Source organism: Lineus longissimus, chromosome 17 (genome assembly GCF_910592395.1).
Source record: "Lineus longissimus chromosome 17, tnLinLong1.2, whole genome shotgun sequence".
Taxonomy (NCBI): domain Eukaryota; kingdom Metazoa; phylum Nemertea; class Pilidiophora; order Heteronemertea; family Lineidae; genus Lineus; species Lineus longissimus.
In genome coordinates this window covers 3,322,722-3,338,669 of record NC_088324.1, presented here as the reverse complement: position 1 = coordinate 3,338,669, position 15,948 = coordinate 3,322,722, and the positions used below count along the sequence as shown (strand labels likewise).

At 42.5% G+C, this 15,948-nt stretch overlaps 1 protein-coding gene across 1 annotated transcript; it reads left to right on the top strand.

The window, feature by feature from the left end:
* The first annotated feature begins 10,122 nt into the window (after positions 1 to 10,122).
* On the top strand, positions 10,123 to 15,382 carry LOC135501287 (uncharacterized). Its single transcript, XM_064793319.1, has 4 exons — positions 10,123 to 10,199; positions 10,555 to 10,737; positions 11,902 to 12,038; positions 14,414 to 15,382. The coding sequence occupies exons 2-4, from the start codon at positions 10,562 to 10,564 to the stop codon at positions 14,644 to 14,646; spliced, it is 546 nt and encodes a 181-aa protein (XP_064649389.1). The 5' UTR covers positions 10,123 to 10,199; positions 10,555 to 10,561; the 3' UTR covers positions 14,647 to 15,382.
* Positions 15,383 to 15,948: the final 566 nt, after the last annotated feature.

Sequence of the window (15,948 nt, the reverse complement as noted above, 5' to 3'; positions counted from 1 at the left end):
TACTTCTCCAGCAGCTGTACAAGGGTCGACGTCGTATTTGACCGGTACATCAATAGTTCCATAAAACACAACACGTAATAAAAGATATGGCCCAAAGAGAGGTATTCGAAAGCTGATTGAAAGTCCTAGTTAGCGGATCAGCAATTGGGACACGTTCCTGGCCTTCCCACAGAACAAGGCTAGTCTCGCGCCCAGTTCATCTGCACAAATTTAGAGAAAGATGGTGCGAATAGCATCAAGGATGAAAACTAACTTATAAACAGTGGTGGATTCGAACAGATTGAAAAGCTTGGCCTTCCGACGGCCGTGAGATAGTCGATCTGATGTCTGATCACGAAGAAGCTGACACGCAGATGGTCTTCCATGCCAAAAAAGCAACACCACCAAGTTAGGGTTTGTACTCGAGTGTACGTAATCAACCGAGACACGGATTTTATAGTTCTACTCCTTGCAAACAGGCACCTACTATGCGAAGAGATTGATGCAGTGGGAGACAAGGAAAGTCCCACACTTTATCCCGTCCACAAGATACTTTTAAATGACGATATCTTGGAAAATATTCTTGCCTATCATGCACTAACCGGATGTGATACCACGAGTCAGTCCAAGGAATTGGCAAAATCACTTCCTGGAAGATCGTTCCTGATTTATTATAAACATTTGGCCCAAGTAACTCACTACCTGGGTGATGGAGAAATATCCAATTCTGGAATGTTTGTATGCAAGCTGTATGCCCCAAACCGGGAATTCAAAAAGATGCAAGACGTTGGAGTATCGTCCGATCGTCCGTCTGCCAAGGAAATATATTGATTACCTTCCACCAACTCAAGATGCCCTTCATATCACATTCGAAGGGCCCACTACCAGACGGTCATATGGAAGAAGAGAATTCAGCCCAAACCATGTCTACCAGAAATTGGTGAATGTGGATGGCATAAGACCAGCGGAGGGCTTTGGCAACAAACGCTTGTTACTAAAACCTCAGTTACGTATCCGGAGCTCACACATTGTGGATGCCCACCTTGTGGCAAGGAGTGCAAAACTAATCAATGTGTTTGCATGCGTCTCCATCACGGATGCTCTAGAGCCTGCCCCTGTGAAGTTTACTGTATAAACCCTCACGGAAAACAAACAACTAGCTCTTCAATACCTTAAAGACTGTGCGGAGTCATTGAGAACATCTTCATTGCCCAGTGTCGACTATACGCTGTACATCGAGACTGTGTGTCGTCATAAAACAGTTGGAAAACCAACGGTAATGACAATGTAGTCTATTGCGCATGGAAACCCCGACGATCCAAGCGTTGTTTTTGGCGATTATCTGGCGGTAACCACGGGTATACAATATGCACTAGTCCATGTTTTTGAGTGTTTCTGTTTTTGAGTGTTCCCCTCATTGTTTGGGAACGCTCAAAAATAGATTGACAAGTTTTTCTGTGTATCCCCCTATTGAAAAGTCGTGGTCTCTCTAGCTGCCTATTGTTTGGAAACACTGACACATGGGGAACAACCACAGATGTTACACCGGTTGTAAGATACCTCACAAAGGAGAAAACTAAATTCCGCCCAAGTTTTTATTATGCATTTGTGTTGAATATTCTTTTGTGCAAACTGGCCTACAGGGAATGTCTGAAGACCAAGTTGGTATTGGCCGACGTTGCTGTCAGTGGTATGTTCATTTCGCACTTCTTCCGATATTGAGTCTGGTCAGTTAGGCCTGGATAGTTAAGAACCTTACAGACCATGAAGTCGAATAAACCTGACGGTGAAAATTGGGAGTTTTCGCAACCACCCGGTTTGGGATGATTTACGTCCGTTTAATGTTGTGCAAGTAGGCCAATGGCGAAAAACAATCGGAAGGAATCCTTTGACGAAACGTTGCTCTCCGGGTTTAGGGCAGGTAAACATGTTTCTCGTCCTAAATTTTTCTGAAACTTGGCAAGGTGCACTGTGTGCATTCGCGAAATTTTCTCTGCGCTGTGTTCTTTGCGTGAAATTTAAATTAAATGTAATTCAAAAATTAATAAGATTAGGTGCAGCGCGATATTTCGGCACGTGCTTGGTCTAATCAGGCCTGTTGGAGAAGCAACTAATAATAGGGGTTATAGTGACTTTGTTTTAGTGCAATGTCGTAACAATCTTCGTCCTGTTGGCTGTATAAGGCCTGCGTTGTCTTCTTCCACTGTTAGTGTCAGTTGTACTCGACAGAATGCAGGCTTAAGCGCTGCACAAGCGTTGACAAAACGAAAGCAAAGTTACAGCGTGAACGAAAAGCTTGCGCACCTTTGAGATCTTGACAATGCCCTTCAAAATGGTACTGTCGCTAGCAAGAAAGAATTTGCCGATAACTACCGAATATCATTTGAAACGTTTAGGAAAGGGAACGAAACCAGCTAAAACTTGCAGCCGAAGAAAATTACGGAGAAGCACGAAAGGTGAAAGTGAAACTCATCGGAACCTGGATTGACGTTGAAAACGACCTTCTTGAGTGGTTCACGGATTTAAGGAACAAACGCTTACCAGTGGGCGTCCATGACATGCAAGAGCAAGCACTGCAGTTATTCGAAAATTGGTGGGATAATCTCCCTGAAGAAAGACGCTATAACATTGTTGACGCGAAACCCATCCGCCACGATTTTCATGCATCAAATTAATGGATGGGCTTATGAATTTATGAAAAAGAAGGATATAACGGTGCGAAAATGCAACAAAACACCAAAACTATTCCAATTGATGTACTGCAGCGAGTTGCAGTTTTCCGGGATGCGATGACGGGGACAATAACTGACCAGTTTGTATTGAATTTCATTTCATTTTTAACATGGACGAAACGTTCCTCCTTCTGGACTGTCTTCCTCTCTACACCTGCTCAGCCGAAGGGGCCAAGTCAGTTGATATCAACACTTCCCGTGCTAAGCTTGGATGCACGATAACACTGGGCATCAATGCTGTTGGGGGAAAGAGTCCTGCCCACGCGACATTTTCAAGACGAGGTTTCGTGAGACAGTTAAATGCCCTTCTGGTAAACGACTTCCCTCATAATGCTATGGTGACCTCATCCCAAACAGGGTGGATGAGCCAAGAGACAATAGAACATTGGCTTGATGAAGTGTTTCGTCCCCATGTGGCGGCATAAAACTGTGAGCAGTTCCTAATTATCATGAACAGATATCGGGTACACAGGACTGAAATGTTCGGACATGCAATGACAGAACTTGGTGGGATTGTTGATTTCATTCCAGCCGATTGTACATCAGTCGCTCAACCACTGGATGTAGCATTTAAGTCATTTAAGTCACATGCTAAGAAACAATGGAAGAACTGCAAGACTGTAAACACAGCTGATGATGGGCAATGTCCTGAAATTGCATTACTTGATGTTGTAAATATCGTGAGCCAGGCTTGGGAAGCTGTTAATTCGGCAGTCATCATAAACGGTTTCGAAGCAGTTTTTCATGACGGGGAGAATGACGTGGGGCCACTGCCAATGGATGAAGGAGAACTGGACGATAATGTTGAGTTCATGGACGGAAGAATAACTCGGTCTGGGTGGCAACAAGCAGGAAAGGGGTTGCAGCTCTGTTGAGACACTCTATACATGCTTCCCGAAATTGGTGGCTTGCATTGGAACTAATTTTTCCCCCCTTGTCTGTCATCAAAGGCATTCAAGTGAGTTGGTCAACCATGGCTATCTCCTTTGTCCCTCCACCATGAGGCCTAGTTTCCCCTTATGACATCATTATTTCGAACACTCAGCGCCCCATTTCTGGAAAGGTGTATATAGGTCACTCTGTTTTGATTGTTCGAACGAAGATTTTTCGCGTGAAGATTAGTGTGTCAAAATTACGATCCTTTCAATGAAATATTAAAATCTTAGTTCATACGAGTGCTCATGTTTGTTTCATAAAGCTCACTAGGCCGCGCTAATCCATGCGTGGCACGCCAATACAAGCCGCCCATTGATCACTTCCCGAGGAAGGTGTTCCAATTAGGAATCATGAAGAGTAATCGTACCATTTTGGATGAATAACGAATCATCCTACGTGGGCGGAGTCATGGTGTCTTAATTAGGACCGGTGTGACAGCGGATATAGTCCCCCTGGAGTCATAGTCCGGTAGCATTGTATTTGACCAATTAAGCAGCATGATCTATTGTACCGCTAACCCTAACCAAAACATTTAGCAATGCGGACTATTGTTACACGGACTATCAGACCTAGGACTACTATCCCCGTCACGCCGGGACTAGCGTACTCTATTCTCGGTTTTAAACGATCCGTCCGTTGGCCATGCCCCAATCCACGATTATAATACTGCATAGCCAGATTCATGAATGGAGGCATGTTTTCAAGCGCGAGTTCTGTCTGGATTGGCTAGTTCAGCAATGAATGACAGATTTGTCGTAACCGGCTGGTCATCATTCTGGTATTCTGACCAATCACTAGTAATCAACACAATTTCTTCAATAAGCAGCAAAGATAAGATTGCACACTGCGGGCCTATGCTCGGGATTGGCCTGAGCGTTATAGCAATGCTAAATTATGGCCGCCTCATTGTTGAAAAGGGGCTGGGCATACCTACGGTGGCCCACAGAGGACATGCGTTTATTTTCAATATAATAGAAAATTTTTCTTTTTACAATGCGTTTTTTTTCTCTCGAATTACAACCGCCGTCGGATTTATTTCTCACCGCCGAAAAAATAATTTCCACCGCCGGGTAAAAAATAATAATTCCCACCACCGCGGTGGAAATTAATATCGACCGCGGTGGAAATTAATATCCACCGCGGTGGAAATAATATCCACCCGGTGTCAAAAACGCATTGTAAAAAAAATTTTTTTCTATTATATTGAAAATAAACGCATGTCCTCTATGGGCCACCGTACATACCACATGCTGACCAGGTCGTTTAAAACCGAGAATAAAGTATTTTAATTCCTCACTTGGGGATACATGTAAAACATTGTTTACTATCGGCTTGCGAATGAAAGCATTTTATTGGTCTAAAATGAGGTTTACTGTTTTGTCTCAGGGTCAAGGTACGACGGACGATTTTGCCGTAAGGCACCAATACTGGACCTTTTTAATGTGTATCTGTATGTACTTTTATTATTATTGATATCATGAATCCGTGCTTCCTTTGTATTTCATGTTTAAAAACTGCAGTTATTCTCTGGTAAAGATCTACCCCCAAAATTTGGCAGACATGTTAGATTTACCATGATGTGGTAATTTCCGAAATAGCTTAAAGGACCATTGGCATTATCAAGGGCAATATTACCCAGCTTTCGGCTGCCCAATCACCTCCTATTCTGCATAAGTAGTTTCCGTCAACAACTAGATTACGATAAATGGAAATGACATTGCCTCTTAACAGCGGGATGATGTGAACTCGGATCTCGGCGTGCACTCACGTGGCGGGAAAGGTCTTTCGCGCCTTGCGCGTACTGAAAATAACAAAAATAGCGCGTTTTTCTATTATCTAAGGTGCCTTTAAAGTGTTTCCGTGGATTCATCCGCCTTGCAACATGTAAGCGTAGTTCCTAAAAAATGTTGGATTTCCTGCTCCCTATTATATCCAGTTATATCTGTACTAGTTGGGACATGTCATGCAGAGTTTCTGAAACCGGGCGCACTGTTCAATACATTGGTATGAGAGTGAGAACATTATCGTAATGATGGCAGCGTAGCCGTTCACTGGATTGAACTGTGCGTGTCGGGCGGAAGATTAGGTGTTGCACTGTCCAGTTTTGTATGAACTCGGATCTCTGCGTGCACCCACGCGGTGGGAAAGGTCTTTCACGCCTGGACTTGCACGTACCGAAAAAAACGCGTTATTCTAGTATGTCAGACTGAAACAAAATTGGAAAAGCATCAAACTCGTTCAGAAAAATAGTTTACTGATGAACCAGAAGAAGAACAAACATACTGCAATAAAAAGCTGACCATTCCTAGCTATAGATGTAAATTTTTCCTTGACCCCTAACATCCATGGCCAGACAATAAATTACCGACCTATGTTTGATATTGACCGAGTTATGCATTCTGAACCATCTGGGGTTGGTGTAACGGAGTCAGGGTGCGCTCCAAGGCTTGAGGGTCAAGATGGAGTTATGGCCCATGATACTGTAAACTCAAGAAAACAACACCACTTCATTAACATCCGGTGTCGCCACCCCTGACTCATAGGGTGGGGAACAGAGCTGTTGAGAAGGCCGATCATTGGCTGGGATTCCAGAGAGGGTTGTCCAGGCCTCATAATTATCCAATATGCTTCAGTTTCGAGTCCAATCCTTATTGTTTGGGTTGTTGAAACCGAGTCGGAGGTCTCCTATGAGTGGGATAATGGGATCAGGGCCCTCGGCCATTGTACTGAGTGTCCCAGAACATTTTCAACTAATCGTCATTGGTAGTGTAAAGGGTGTCCCAGTGCTAATGGCTGATAGTGTACAGGGTGTCAATGAAAAAAGTCCAACTGACTTATTGGCTTTTGCTGGTTTTAGGGACTGACCTGCCCTTTCAAAGTGAGACACTGTTCAGGTAGGTAATGGGGCATGCCTTCGGGTCTTACCAGCCTCGGACTTCCAAATATACTTTGCAGTGCGAAATTGGTAAGAATGAGAAGTTGTGCCGTACTCTTGAGACAAAACTGAACATCCTTCTGAATGTACAGTCTTGTCCGAAGTGACCAGTGAAGGACTAAAAAAGAACGATGCAAATCCTGATTCAATTTTTTTTCAAAGCTAAAGATACACATTATTAGATTGTCCAGCGTTTAGAATCGTACCCACAATCATTCACAACACCCACAGTCAATTCTAGTCCATCACAATGTCTTCCTCGACTACATTCACGAACTCTGGCCCATCCACGGCAGCCTCCTCTTCTTCCTCCAAGATAGCCTGCGGTCCAGCTTCGATTGGCCTTGGTCGAAACGATGCTTCAACGCCGTTGAAGATAACGTCCTCATCAGCACCATCCCAGACATCTCTGATGATGTTGGTCACGTCTCTCAGGCCGATGTGAAGGCAGTCTCCTCGTTGATCCGTGTGGTCCTTCTTCCACGATTTCCATTGTCGCCGTACGTGACATTTGAAGGACTTCATGACTGCAACGTCTACCGGTTGTACGAGGGATGTGCAACCAGCAGGTTCGTAATCCAGGCTGCCTCTTATATCACGGACTTTCGTCCGGAAGTTCTCTGTCCGGTGGACCCGATAATGATGGACGATTAACAGGAACTGGTCGGCCTCGTTGTCGGTGACGTGGGATGATAGGGCTTCATCTAACCAGTGGTGCGCCGTTTCCTCCCTCATCCAACCAGTTTCCGATTGGGTAATCTTTATATCTGCTGGTGGGTTGTCTTGGAGGGCTGCAAACACCCGGACAAAACCTGGGGAAGGTGATGTGCGCCAGCAACTTTGTTCCAGAGGCTGCGATGCAGAGGGTGACGGTGCATCCCAGCTTGGTATTGGACCTGGATGATCGGACGTCTATGGCCTTCTCCCCCGTGGTGTTGACCGTGTACATGATTCTTATGTCAAACAGGACAAAGGTTTGAACCATGTTAAAGAAGAACCGCATCTGTATATAAAGACGATCGATGGTCCCAGTAACCGCATCTCGGAAGGTCTGGATCCTTGCAGCAGCATCAGTGGGGACGGTCGTTGTATTCTTGGTCACCTCCGTAGGGACACGTTGCGTCTCTTCATCAAGCGCTCAACCTAGCATATGGATGCGTTGAAATCCCATAGCTGAGGGCAACAATGCTGAATCCCTTCTCTGACATCTTGGGTCAACTCATTCCACCAGCTTTGCCACACTACCAACGCTTTATCGTGAATGCCGAGAACGGAGACTGCGAGGCGACGCTCTCTTATCTGCTGCAGCCATTGGTAAAGCTGGTCGATTTCCTCGAGATTCCACCTTCTAAACGTCTACCAGGGGATGTTATAGTGAGCGGCGAACTCTCTCATACTGCGCACGGTACCGTTCACCAGTGCCTCCTCCAGGTCTCTCAGATAGGCAAGTTTTTCTGTCACGGTGTAGCGTCGGCGTCGTTTTCTCAGCAGATCTACAGCATCTATTGTCGCACAGGTTGTCTGAAATGTGGGTACCCTAAGTGGGACTTCATTTATAGGCCTAAGAGGCCCTAGAATTACACAAGAAAACCACAAATCCTAAAAACTTCGGTTCTCTTTTCTACCACGTAGGCCTAGGGAGTCTGAATCTACCAAGTGCAACAAAAATGAGGGTTGTAGAAAAACAGAGGATGAGCTCCTCGTTTTTCTTCGGAATTTCGTGACTACTATCATTGCCTGAATCTCATTTTGCTTTACTAATGCAAGCGTTTGTAGATTTTCCTTCAGCGTTTCAATAAGGACTTTTTTTGTTTTGAGGGTTCGGATCAATCTAAAAAGTGCTTCAGTTTTATGAGACAACCTGTCGGCGATTTTCCTGAACATTTACGTCATTCCACATGCGCCCTCATCGACCAGTAGGCCCACAACACTTCGAGTCAATAGGGCTGCGGTAATAAGTTGTTTAGCTTAACCGTGACAGCTCGGCTGAGCCGTCACTAGTTATCGATCGACTGCAAGGGCCAGCGAAGTCACTCATCGGTTACCTCTGGTGAATAGACTCAGGAGAAGAGGCCGGGCCTTGAATATCCCGAAGTGGTGTTATTTTCCCGAACATACAGTATATCGCTCGGGGGCTACCATGGCGGCCATCTTGAATTTTCCATCATGCAATTTCAAATGCAATTTAAATAGCAATGCAATGCAATGCAATTTAAAAACGGCCTCAAGCGATTATTTGACCCCGGAAACCTACGGCTAGACACCAAAATTATTATTTGAAGTTTATTATCAACTGAATTATGGCCGAAAACATAATTGGTTTTTTTTGAGAGGGGGAGGGGCAACACTGGCGGCCATCTTTAATTTCCCATAATGCAACACCAGATCATCCTTATAAACAGTCCTGATAGATTCCTTGACCCCAAAACCCCCAATTTTGCCACCAAAATTATCATCGTGAGTCAAATATGAAGTGAGATATAGCCAAGAATAGGATTTGACAGCCAGCCGAAAGACGTCAAAATAAAGCGTGTCATCCATCAATAGACGGTTAGGACAAAGGGTCGCGCAATACTTACAGGATTTTTTATGCTTGTCTCTGAATATATTTTCTAAATCCTAAAAGTTTGGTTGTAAATGGACGATTATAAAGTTGGTTAGAATAAAGAGTTGAATGGACGTCAAAATCTCGGTTGGTTCTACAATGGTGTCACACCGTACGATAGCTCAATGGGCAGAGCAGTGGACCTGCAATCCAAAGACCTGTTGTGCGAATCCCAGTCAAATCAACTTGACTTTTCTGTATAAATTTCTTTCTTTCCTGGTTTAAAATGTACATTTACCTTCCAGGCCCATTATCATTTTGTAGACACTGCATGAGTCTAAATTTCAGGTTGACAATTACCTTTGACCCTGACTTTGACCTTGAAAATTTTTCAAAAAGTGACTTACGGGTAGCCGACCTAATATATCATAGGAATACACATTTATACCAAGTTTAGTAATTAACATTGACAAATATACATGTACACGAATACAAATTTCTGTGGTCAGTTAAAAATCCTAGCACTGACGACAAACAATATGTTGACCTGACATCAAATCTCGAAGAATTATTCCTTTGATAGACATTTGATATTATCCAGTAAATTCCAAAAGATATATGGGACTTCATAATGTAGTATCTGATCGGAACTGTTGATTTTAATCGCAATTCGCTCGTCGTCACGAACAACTAATTAACTCCGCATCTAGCGATTTTCAAAAAATCACGTACATTTACAATTTGTTAATGAAACAAACGTGATAACACATGACAGGTGCTATAATTTCGTCGGAATACTTTTACTCTTGAGAAACGATCCCCACTTATTGTTGTGCGTTTATTACTATTTATCTTTGCAAGGAAATAATTGAAACGGCGTTCACAATTATTCGCAATTAATATCGAATTGTTGATTTTGATTAAATGGCTGTCAACCTTACCGTAATTGGTTTTTCCTTAAGATAATGAAAATGTTATGAAAACCTCATAAAACCTCTCTCGTTTGTATTTATAAGCACCGCTTATATGGCTGGTATTTCAGTCGCTTGAACCAACGATCCGGGACTTCAAGGTAGGTAAAAACATGTAGATCTCTCTTTCCATTTAATTTTTCTGCTGTTTCTTTCTCGCTCGTGTGATGCCTGAACCATCTTATCCAAGTACTGAAGGCATCATGATCAGTGCCCTACTTTGACATGTTTTACTTCTTCTATATGGTGGTTTTCTGGTTACGGCTCGGAATGATTTCTTCTTCTTCAGCGTTCACTCTGCACTTTGAGATTATTTTCTTGAGGGAGTCTTCCCCCTCCGAGGCGGGATGAGCGTTTTTGCGCGCCACTATGCTTTAGCAACAATTGGATTTATTGGCCTAGTGACTTCGCGTTCTGTCGCTTTGACACCACCTCATAATTCTATCATTATTTCAGCAAAATTATGGAATTAGCTGCGTGGGCTTGCGTGTTGAGCATGGCTTGGATGGCTGTTCAGGCCCAGTGCCCTACTGGACCAAGAGATGTATGCTGTGGCCCTCAAAAGTATGAAGACTGGGATAACTGTCTGTGCACGATGTCAATGGATCCTTCCACAGATTCATATATACCTTTTTGCGGGTAAGTCAATAACAGGGCATTCACAAAAATCCTTCGAAACGTCCACGCGATCGCCTATCCCATGGTTCGACTTCGTTATCAGGAGGCCGTACAATGACAGGCGTTCACGAAGGCGTTTTTGGGGATTTGCGAAAACTCACTAGTGGCAGCCAATATCTAGTGGGTATTAGACTTTTAGCCTTTTTATACCTGAAATTGCTTACAAGTGGGCGGGTTGAGGGATTTGCGACTTATTGCAATCAGGTTTCTTCAGATAGCTTCCGAACGGGGGACTGTCTGATCTCAGCCCCAGGTTGTAATAAAAAGTGGAATTTATAGTTCCAGGAACAGAAAACTTGGTGGGATGAAAAAGGCACCTAAGATTGAAAAAAATAGAAATATAGTCCAAAATATGGACCCCATCTATTTAGCTTTGTGCAACTTAATAAGTGTCATGTTTTGGTTGATTGTTATTGCTACAATACACATAACCTTTGTAATCTATGTCTCAATTTTTAGTCCAAAAATAATTCAAAAACAAATGCAACCCATGTACATATATGTATTATATTCTAAAATACCTTGATACCGTAAAGTCAACTTTTAAATGGAAAATGCATAAGCCTCGTTCTGAGAGTGGAGTGTTTTGGACACGCAACCAAGATGCTCTACCAAAGTTCCCTCGGGTTGCACTAAAATGTGGAAACCATGCACACAGCTCACTTCAGAATTTTGAGGCTCTCAAAACACTGCTTCAAACACAAATCAGCCAAGGAAGCATCAACCACCCTAAGTTTTTTAATGAGCACTACACATATTTGCCGAGACAAACGCTCAAAATAGCCCATTTGCGCGGATTTTAGCATCACTTGAGCGAGCCGATGCGGACTTCCTATGCGCGCTGTACAAAATGTACATGTCTCATTTTCTGTAACGTTGCCGTAACATAATGTAAACAACGGCGATGGATGGAATTTGCCAAATTCGCACATATTCAAGTTATTTTCGTGGCTTATCTTTTTAAGTTTGAGGTATTTTAGAATAGAAATTGAAACCTCGGCTTCGGACCTTGGTTGAGTTCCTCCGCCTCGGGTTCAATTCCTTAATTCATAATCGTTAATCTTATAATTTTTAACATTTGTTTGCAACATTCAATCATTAAGAATCGTCTTTCTTACACAACAGTTGCTCTGAAAACGTTGGATCCTGGTGCTGCTCTGGTAATTCCGGTAGCAGGAGGAGTCTGGAAAGGTTTGAGAGACACAGCCACAGATATGCCGCTGCTGACGTGGTGAATGCGACGTTGGTCGACATGTTAGAAAGTAAGCAAACACAAAAAATAGTATTATGCGCGTGGGTGTCTTCGGAAGAGATGGTTCAAACTCTTTTTCATGTTTTCATTCTATGGGTTAATCATTGATGGAAGTGATAGTTACCGTTATGCTAAAAGATAATGTTACTGCGCTAACACAAGTCACCATCTCCGAATTTGTTTATATTTTACAGTTTTGAAGAACTGTGGCTTGAATAGAAAAATCACCATTCAACCTCAGCCATGGTAGTAGTTCTCTATACACAACTGCGAAAACCATGCGCCAACAGTTTTGCTAGAAAAATGCAATCGAAATGCTATGGTTATAAATGATCCAAAAAAGTGGGTGTGGCTCACTCGGAAGGAAAGGGGTTAATCGGAACTGAGATGGGTGATTTTCTGTTCCAGTCGCAGTACTTCAAAACTGTGAAATATTAACATGATGGTGAGTTTCAATCTCTCTGCTGATCTTTAAAAAATGCCTCTTAAACTCGACCAACAATACATGTATTTGTTTTATTTACAATCGGATGGCCTTTTGAAAAAAGGAAAGATAACTGGATGATTGTAGGTCCTTTTATTTAATTGCTCTATCACTAGTAGGAGGGTTTTCTTCTTAATGGTTTCTCTTACTTCTTCCTGATTTATCCGACAAATAAAATGCCAATATGCAAATGTGGCCGGACGTGCGGACAAAGACAGTTATAAAACTATAGGCTCTGTTCCGAATCTTATAAATCTTACAAACAAATATAATTGCCACGAATATCTGAATGATTATTTTGAATCTGATACATGTAGCTTTCCAGATAAAGGTACGAAAGATTTGTGTTGGACTGCCAAGAAAATGGTCATCAGAGAAGTTTAAATCTTGAAAAATCTCTTGACTTTCCGTCCATGCTTTGGATTTGCTCAAAGAACGATCCGAACGGAGCTTCCAATTATGCCTATCTGGCTAAACTTTGCACATTGCGCATCGAACCAACTGAAAAAACCTGCGAACAATGCAACTGATTGTACACGGACCCACACATCCACTTTTTCTGTGAATGCACTGCCTTTAGTAGTAATAGATAATGTTTCTGGGACAGTAAAGAACAAAAGTGTTATGTGTATGTTATATAGTAGTAAACTGTGGAACATGACAGACACTGAACTGGTAGAAACATTGCTGGGGAAGCAAAAAGATGGCCTGGATTTTGTTGTAATGTCACAAGTTCTTGGTGTCACTGCCGCCACCTGGCGGCCTTGAGGAAGAATGTTCAGGGGAATAATTCACAGACACTTTTTTTTTGCAAGTTGTTGTTTTTGTAAATATACCTAGTTGTTTTGTAGTCTTCTAGTAAGGAGAAAATAAAGAAATATATATCTCAAAATATGGCATTGAAGATCAAAGGCCTTGCATGTTGATCGAATTGGGTATTAAAATGATTTTGTGAACCAAACATTCAGAGTGATCTAATTGTGTGAGCTAATTTAGTATTCACATTCTAAAATACCTTGGTACCGTAAAGTCAACTTTTAAATGGAAAATGCATAAGCCTCGTTCTGAGAGTGGAGTGTTTTGGACACGCAACCAAGATGCTCTACCAAAGTTCCCTCGGGTTGCACTAAAATGTGGAACCATGCACACAGCTCACTTCAGAAGTTTGAGGCTCTCAAAACACTGCTTCAAACACAAATCAGCCAAGGAAGCATCAACCACCCTAAGTTTTTTAATGAGCACTACACATATTTGCTGAGAAAAACGCTCCAAATAGCCCATTTGCGCGGATTTTAGCGTCACTTGAGCGAGCCGATCCGGACTTCCTATACGGGCTGCCGTAACATAATGTAAACAACGGCGCTACCGGCGCTCCGGGCAGGCGATGGATGGAATTTGCCAAATTCGCACATATTCAAGTTATTTCGTGGCCTATCTTTTTAAGTTTGAGGTATTTTAGAATAGAAATTGAACCCTCGGCTTCGGACCTTGGTTGAGTTACCAAGACACTCTCGGGTGGAGCTAAAATTTCGTCCAAACCCTCGCCTGTCGGCTCGGGTTTGGACTGTATTTTAGCTCCACCCTCGAGTGTCTTGGTAACTCAACCAAGGTCCTCCGCCTCGGGTTCAATTCCTTAATCCTATTTTCGGAAGCCATTGTATTTTTTTGTATTTTTGCAGGTTTTTTTAATTAATACGACCTTTCAGAGAAAAGTCGGCCAATGTCAGACTTTAGTCGGATTGATCAGGAAGAAATTAGACAAACCGTTTAGAAGTCGAAAACGCCTCCTACTAGTATATTAGCCTACCAGCAACATTAAAGAATTTCTTTATTTCGAATAAGACGAAAGTAACAAAATCCTGCTCTCCTAAGTCTAATTCCTTATTTCATTTCTCCTTCAGAGGTTGATGAATGTCGCGATAAAGACAGGGGTCTAGTTGCAATAGTTTACAAAATCATCACGGGCCTATTGTCTCGCTGCTCTCGAGCTATCCATTTCAATGAAGGAGCTATAGAGGAGGCCTGTGCAATTTTCATTGACAGAGAATTATTCATAACCCAGCCAACGGATTGCCACAGTTGTATTTACATGCCTTTTATACACTCCAAGCGGCAAACAACGTCCATATCTTAAGGCGGAAGCTAATGAAGCTATACATGCAATTTAAATGACATACGGACCGGAGTTTCTGCTAATTGGAATAATGAATCAAGATTAACCAAACATTTTAAGTTATTGCCAAGTGCACCACAACGTTTTCATATACTTGTATCATTTCAATATGTTTTCCATCTAAACCTTTCAAAAATATTCGCTCTAAAAACATAACTAACACAATCTTAATGCTGACTAAATGTACTAGTATGTACAACGTTTTCATATCATTCGCCAGCAGTATTCAGCGTAAATATTCGGGTTTGCTTGACCTTTTCATTAAATTCTTTTTTAATTGCAATTTTCTAACAAGACAATAGTGAGTTTTCGCAAATCCCGAAACGCCAACGTGAACGCCTATCCCATTGCTCAAGCTCCTCAGCACGATGTCGAACTCACTATTATATTTACACCACGCGCAATATGGACTACGGCATTTAACCATGGACTGACTGCTTTAGCATTCTGACCTCACCCAATTAAAAGTTTGTCTAAGACAAAGATAGGCTACCAGCTATCCAGGGATAGTAAATTGTGTGATGGATAACTTTGCTAAAGACAATAAACGGATCGGAATTTGGACTGATATCACGATGACGACTTGGCTTACGACATGGACAAAAGGCTTCGTAGCTTTTTTTTATATTACGATGATGGTTGTGTACATAATGTGTATTTAAAATAAAACACTTGTCCCCAGGTGAAATATACGGTACGTTTCAGTTCTTATTATTATTTATCGTTCGGTGTCTATAATTCCTTACACGTCTTATACTACCAACATCAAGGTCAGAGAGATGGTTGTTCAGCACATAGGAAGACAAGACAGCCTGTGGAATGGTTTGGCCAGGTGACAAGAGCCAATGGAACCATTGAGAACGTCAGAATGCATAGGGCACAGTAGAAGGCAACCGAAGACGCGGTCGTCCATAGTGGTTTTTGAAGGACGATGTGAAATAATGGACAGGGAAAAAGACCGGAGACCTGATCCGCCTCGCGGAGGAAGGACAACTATGGTGCCACCTAATCAGCCGTACAGGTTCGCTTAAATGGCCTCGGTACAGATAGATACGTAGACGAAGTTGTTTTGTCGGCAAGACCTTACACCCTCGAGCAACCAGGAAATTATCAGTTGTAATTCACGCATGTCTGCATCAATCAAGTGTATTCAAGAGGGTGTGCTGACAATGATGTATCTAATTGATTTGCACACGCGCTTGCTCTTATCATAGAAGTTGCGCTTTAATTTTCATCTCGCTGAACCTCGCCCATCCACATTAT

What these genes read in the sequence shown, in the direction of transcription:
- LOC135501287 (XM_064793319.1), top strand. Translation starts at nt 10,562, where the DNA reads ATGGAATTAGCTGCGTGGGCTTGCGTGTTGAGCATGGCTTGGATGGCT. An exon ending in TCATATATACCTTTTTGCGG is followed by an intron (nt 10,738 to 11,901) that starts GTAAGTCAATAA and finishes CTTACACAACAG; the next exon opens with TTGCTCTGAAAACGTTGGAT. An exon ending in GTTGGTCGACATGTTAGAAA is followed by an intron (nt 12,039 to 14,413) that starts GTAAGCAAACAC and finishes TTTCTCCTTCAG; the next exon opens with AGGTTGATGAATGTCGCGAT.